This window comes from Triticum aestivum, chromosome 2D (assembly GCF_018294505.1).
Source record: "Triticum aestivum cultivar Chinese Spring chromosome 2D, IWGSC CS RefSeq v2.1, whole genome shotgun sequence".
In the NCBI taxonomy this organism is placed as follows: Eukaryota; Viridiplantae; Streptophyta; class Magnoliopsida; order Poales; family Poaceae; genus Triticum; species Triticum aestivum.
The window spans coordinates 20175840-20182712 of NC_057799.1; the positions used below are offsets into that span (position 1 = coordinate 20175840).

Below are 6873 nucleotides of genomic sequence, written 5' to 3' on the forward strand. Positions count from 1 at the left end.
ATATGTGGCCGTTCCCAGGATTTTAAAAATAACAAAAGAAATGTACTAGTTACTGTAACACTTCACTGATTTCACGAAATATCCCTTACTGCGTTTGATTTTTATGATTTTCCAGTTTCTCCATCTTTATTTACTATAATTTTTTCTGGTTAACTGGGATGTCAATCGTGCAAAGTCGATGTCATGCACTTGCAAAATATTATTGAAATATTGACTAGACTACTTTCATTTTCTATAAACTAGCACAAAGAAGCATCCAATCAGGACAAATTAACCTGAAGCACACTTCATCAGAAGGTTCCAAAATTTAGCAGTACTACTGTCAGTGAAAGTTAAAAAACTGTTCAAAGAACTAAACGGACAGCCATACAACTCATTCATAACAAAAGGGAACATACACATTAAAAAAAGACCATAAGCTCGTTCATCACAGAGTAACATACATTCCGAAGAAGATCCACCCAGCTAGAATAATTATGTTGGAGTAATTCTACCTAGGAGCATGGATGACAATTGCTCAACCTATATCTTAGCTGCAGATAACAAGCTAAAAACACAAAGACTACTCTGTTTCATCTGAAGATGGTTCTCCACCCATGTCAAAAATATCACGAGGTTTGAATTTCACCATGGTATTCCAATTCTCACTTCTCAGATTTTGGATATAGAAGACCTGGTCCACTTGGGAAGAAAATACAAAAGGTTCATCCTCTAACTTCTCCCCTGTATGTATTTTTCGGGAGAAGTTCACATGAGTGAATCCAAACTCATCTCTTATAATACCAGCTTTGTGATGAACATCATACCAATCACATTTAAAGAAGACCACCTTGTAATCTTCAATTCCTTTTTCACTGTCTTTGCCCTTCTTTTTCCCTTTCCCTTTCTTTGCCACAACAACCTTTTTTCCTAAGACAAACACTCTGCCCTGCAACATTCTCAAAGCTGAGCTACCACTCATTGTTATAGGTGCAAGTTCCATCTCTTCGGTGTTATCAAACTCCTTCTTTCGTCTCCGAAATACATGATTCTGTGTTAGCCATCGGCGATGACCCATATAACAAAATTTCTTACTCTTCTTTAGCCAATATGATCTTGTAAAAGGACCACAAGACAGGCAAGCATATTTACCGCTCGTGCTCCACCCATAGAGGTAAGCTAATGCTGGAAAATCGTTCAAAGTCCATAATAGTGCAGCTCGAAGAGATAATTTCTCCTGGGTACATGAATCAAAAGTGTCCACACCCTTCCAAAGTTGTTGCAGCTCATCCACCAACGGCTGCAAATATACATCAATATCATTGCCAGGGGAACTTGGTCCAGGAATAATCATTGATAAAATTAGAGATGTTTGCTTCATGCAGATCCAAGGTGGTAGGTTGTTTGGAATAAGCGTCACTGGCCAAGTACTATGTTTTGCACTCATGAGTCGGAAAGGATTAAACCCATCAGACCCAACGCCTAGCCGCGCATTACGGGGATCCTCAGCGAATTTAGGATATCTGGCATCAAGATCTTTCCAAGCCTCTCCATCAGCTGGACATCGCAGCAATCCATCTTTTGTACGACCCTCATCATGCCAACGCATGTCAGTTGATGTCTTCTTGGTTGCAAATAACCTTTGGAGCCTTGGAATCAATGGGAAATATCGCAACACCTTGGCTGGTTTCTTCTTCTTCTTCTTTTTAGATTCAGTTGCCGAATCTTTCTTCTCAGTTTCATTGGTAACCCACCACACACATGACAAGACTCCTGGTTAGCTCTTTCGCCTCTAAAAAGCATGCAGTCTCTTGGGCATGCATGAATTTTCTCATAGTCCAGCCCTAATCCGCGTATGATTTTTTTCACCTCATAATATTTCTTGGGTAGGTTTATCTGAGGAAATGCAACCGATAATACACCAAGTAGCTGTGTGAATGATTCCTGTGACCATCAATGCAAGACTTTCATGTGATATAAAGTGAAAAGAAATGACAACCTCGAATATGTTGCACATCCAGGGTATAAATCTGTGTTTGCTTCCTCGAGGAAACTAGCATATATGTCTTGTTCTCTCATTGCATCATCATCTGCAGATGTTGTATTGACATTCTAAGCCATACCAGGTTCCAAGTTCTCAAATTCAGACTGAACACCATCTAGTTCCCCATCAGATGCGCTTGATAGTGATTGGAAGCTGTCAGCCATGGGGAAAATGGCACTTAAGAGCCCAGAAATGTCATGCAATCTTCTATTACTCCCTTCTACATCAGAATTCACTGGAAAACCCGGAATATGAAAATTGTTGTTGTTATTTGACATGGGAGCAAATGCAAATGACGGTGAATCATACTCTTCTCCATGGCAAACCCATTTTGTATAACCCTGAAGAATACCATCACATCTTAGGTGGGTTTTCACTTCGTCGTAATTCTGCGTTGCCTTATTTCCACAATTTACACAGGGACAGAGAATTTTATCACCGAGTGGAACATCATGGAAGGCAAAAGATTGAAATTGCTCGACACCTTCTTTATAATCAGCAGTTGATCTTGGTTTACTCATCCAACCTCGATCCATTAGCCTTTGCTAGCTGTAGTAATGAAAACAAAATAGATCAGTTTATAATTTTCCATATGCTCTTTTACATTAAGCATAGGTTCATATGAATATTTTAAACTATGCATTGGATACTTAGGTTCAAATTGTATAATATGATATACCGACATCATTCACCTTACATTACAAACATAAATCGAGATGTGTCTTTACTAGAAGAATTTATGTGAAGCACATAAAGAAGTTTTCATCGATGACAAAAAATGGATGTCTCCAATGCTTGATTTTTTTTCTGCATTCAAGTGACAAACAGCAGAAGGCTAGCTGGTGTAACTAGTTACTAAAAATGTAAGTAATATCCACTAGTTTCGCTTTGCTAAATCAAGAAAAATAGAGATGACACACAACTTAGGTAATTCAAATTTTGCATCACACTGCAGAATTTTCTTTTCTAGCATTCGTAGGCAGTTCCCCTAACCAGATCGACTTAAGAATATTATGTCATAAATGAGTGCCATCTAATAAACAGTACCACTGTTTTTAACACAATTGTCATTCAACCACCAAAAAGGTTCACCGATTTTTAACAAAAATTTTCAAATTGCAATAATACAGTGCATCACAGTAAGATAGAAAGGGAAAACACAAGTGATATATCTCAATTCGAGCTATGTTTCACACGATGCAGAGATATAAAAAAAGAAAATAACAACATGCGGGCAATCTTCTGGCAGCAGAGGCGTGTGGGTGAGCTCGTTGCCGAGGTCAGCAGCTGAGGGAGAGGGGCGTTGGCGGGGAGCGGCGTTGTGCCGGGGCCAACCGGCGTCAGGGTCTGATGGACATTGCACAAACATTTCAATTTCCATAGTAAGCAGCAAATGAATCACACAGTAATTAGTAAGCAGCAATCATTTATGAGCATACGCAGCAAATGAATCAAGTTCAATTTAAATTTACAAGCAATCACAGAATAATCTTCAGATTTGTTTAGAAAATAGAAACGGAGGGAAAGAATAGATGCAGTACATTGTGGCTGTTGAGGAACGGAGGCCGGACTGCTGGATGGTTCTGCCGCCGCGCCGGGGAGGCGCGAGGACGGTGGCTGGAGCCTGGAGGGCGCTGCCGGCTGCCGCCGCGCTTGGGAGGCCGGAGGCGGACTGGTGGCCTGGCGCCTGGCGGAGCCGCGGAGGAGAGGGCTGGGCGCCGGAGGCCGAGGCAGGGGAGTGAGATGGCCGGATGGAGGGGAGGGGAGGGGAGGGACCGAGGGAGAGGCAGGAGAGGGCCAGCCGCCGCCGCCGGAGCCTTCAGCTAGCGCTAGGTTGGGGAAAAGGTTGGAATCGAGGAAGGGAAACGACGTGCTCAGGCGGTCGGCTACTCGCGCGCCTGACCAGACACCACGTCGCTCGTGTGTTTGGGCTCATGGGCCAACGGCCTAGTCACTCTTTATATTACCTTATAATAGATGTAGTAGTATTTTTTTGCACAAAACTCTTTGGTAGTCCACGCCTAAAAGAGATATGGCCGGCAACGAGCTCACCCACACGCTGAAGGATTATAGTCGCGTATAAAACGTCTGACAAATCGTCTCTAAATTAATTAAAATTATATACCTATTTTCTAAATGGCCAATTATAGGCAGAAGCTTGTGACACCCTATAAACGTCTTAAAAAGCGTCTTTAGCTTGTTAGTGTTCATGGGCATAGAGAGGAAGACAAATAGCGTCTCAGAAAAAGCGACCATAAAAGCCGTTTTTGTTGTGGTAGATCTTCATGCCCGTCAGCGAGGGGATCAGGCTGCCAGAGCCCAAGCAGCCGGCCTACTTCAATGTCAGGATGTCGAGCATCCAAGAGTCGGTCAGACCAGTTGCCCGGTCATCCTACCTCAGCAGCATTGTCTTGTCGAACGGCAGATGATCAGCGTAGAGTTAGGAAGATGGCTCTGAAAAAAACTTGGTCCTTGGCATGCTTCCCTGATGTTTAGTGGAGGGCCTGGATCAACCGCTTTATAGCATTTTATCAGATCCGTAATTCAATATTTGTGTTTTGCTCACTTGATGTGAAAATTGATGATAATAGCAACACCGGCCATGGTTACGGAAAAAATAAATCTATGAGACCAGGTCTCACAGGCCATCACGTGAGACCCGCTCTGATGGATGACACGTGGCACTCACAATCTCAAAGCACCAATTCCCACTTTCTCCATTAATTTCCAATCACGAGCTCTAATCCCAATTGCAATTCCAACGCTCGAACTGGTACGTGCATACACAACGGTTTAGGGGTTGCTTGTTCCTGCTCTCGTTCGCCGGCCATGAACGACGGATTGATGACATCTCGTCCATGGCCGCGCTGACGATCCCGTCACCGGCAACCACGCGCGACGATCCTGTGGCGACTTCTTGTCAGTGGCCGCGCCGGAAGACCGCGTCGCTGGCATATGGCAGGGCGGACCGGCGGACTTTAGTTCGTCGTGGTCACGTGCCAAGACGCCGATGCTGATGGCTGCGCGGACTCCTCGTCGACGGCGGCTACGCTGAAAGACGACTCCTTATTGATGGTGGTCACGCGCCAAGCCGTCCTGGCCGGCGGCCAGACTAACTCCTCCTCGACGCCGGCGGGGTGCCAAGACGCATGCAGCTGCTCGTCATCTACATGTTCCTTTCCTGCTGCAAGTGCGCCGGACAGCCGGTGTCTGAAGTCTGAACCCATCCTTCTGACATACATATACTAGTTGCTTATTCGCAAAACAGTTCGATTGTAGAGTGACTCCCTGGCTTCACCAAACTAGAAAGATCGATTTACCTTTCTCTTTAATCAAACGAGAGAGAGAGAGATGTTTAATTGGGTGATCAACATAGTCGTCCGCAAGTTAAGCATTACCGTGTGAAAATTAGCTTGTGTACACATTGCATATGAATTCCTACGCTTGAACAAGTGGAATTCACGTATTCTGAACTAGTATGAATATTTTCCTGTACTTCTTCTCCTGCGTATGATATCATAGTGTTCACTGTTTACCGAAAAAGGGTTTCCCCCGCTTTGTATTCGAAAGCAATCAACAACGATACAAGGATCGTTAGGGCGAGCAGCACATCAAGCCCAAAAGAAAAAGAAAAAGAAACAAATGACAACAACGGCAGCTCGACAAAGCACGGATGACCTGCAACCGCTACGCCCTTCAGAAACAAACCATCACAGCCCGAGGCTCCGAACCGCCGCGTACCAAGCAGCACATCTAAGAAGGAATGCAACGCCGACGACGCTGCTGCCCGGACATGTCCTAGGGTTCCCCCCGCATGCGGAGGGAGGTGGGGGATGGATATCACCGACACCCTCCAGGAAGGAATGGTGGCACCCGTAGGTGTCACTGCATCGGAGCCGAAGAACCGGCAAGGATTTCTCCCGCACTCCAACCCCACCGCCCAACCGGACCGGAGTCGACCAGCCAAACCGCCGCACACCACCATAGTCGACCAACAGTTGCGCCACCACCCACGCCGCCTCAGTGCGAACACCAACACAAGGCCAAGAGGACTGGTGAGAAGCGCCCCGCGGAGGGAGAAGCAAAACCGTAGCCGAACGGGAGGGAACCACCTACCGCCGTCGTGCGGGAGGCCAGAGCCTCCGGCACCATCGCTGTAGCCATCCGGACGCGGCAGCAGGGCATGCCAGACCACCCCTGGCCCGCCCAGGCCCGAAACGGGCCGGCTAAGCCCCGCCAGCCACGCTGCAGCAAGCCGGTGATGGCACCGCCAGCACCCAGCCACTCATCACCTCTCCCCCGCCTCCCAGAAGCCACGAAGCAGACCCACCCCGCCGCCAGACCGCGCCGCCCCGCCGCCCAGTAGCCAGCCCCCGCTCGCGCCAGGAACCCCCGCAGCCGCGCAGGACCTCTGCTGCCCAGAGACACCGCCGGAGGACACCCGAGAGGGGAAAGGCCAGGGGGCCGCCGCCACTAGCGTCGCCCGTGCCAGGCCCGCGGCGGGTGCCGGCGACGGTGGCAGGGAGGTAGGGGGAGGGAAAGGTGTGTTGGCGCCGCCTCCTCGCCGCAACGCCCTTCTTCTACCTCTTGCCTCACTCAAGGAGAAACTCCACACACACACGCACACATGCACCAAGGAAGAACACACAAGCTTTGCCAAGAGGCTCCCTTGCTGATCACACGGTGGCTACATTGTTTTCCAGCCCTCTCGGCCTCTTTCTCATTGCTTAATATGCAACATATATACAAGGGGCTGGCCTCACACACGTACTAACTAGCCGCCAGGTTTGGCCACTAACTCCACGTCGCGCACGCCCAGGTAACTACCCTGAAATCCCTCCCCGCTAACA

The 6873-nt window shown here is 47.4% G+C and overlaps 1 protein-coding gene across 1 annotated transcript; it reads right to left on the reverse strand.

Annotated features, from left to right (window-relative positions):
* Nucleotides 1-364: 364 nt before the first annotated feature.
* On the reverse strand, nucleotides 365-3940 carry LOC123051181 (uncharacterized). The gene is made up of 3 exons (XM_044473986.1): nucleotides 3565-3940; nucleotides 3252-3370; nucleotides 365-2572 (listed from the first exon to the last, which is right to left on the reverse strand). Exon 3 carries the CDS (start codon nucleotides 1586-1588, stop codon nucleotides 563-565), a length of 1026 nt encoding a protein of 341 aa, XP_044329921.1. The 5' UTR covers nucleotides 1589-2572; nucleotides 3252-3370; nucleotides 3565-3940; the 3' UTR covers nucleotides 365-562.
* Between the last annotated feature and the right edge of the window lie 2933 nt (nucleotides 3941-6873).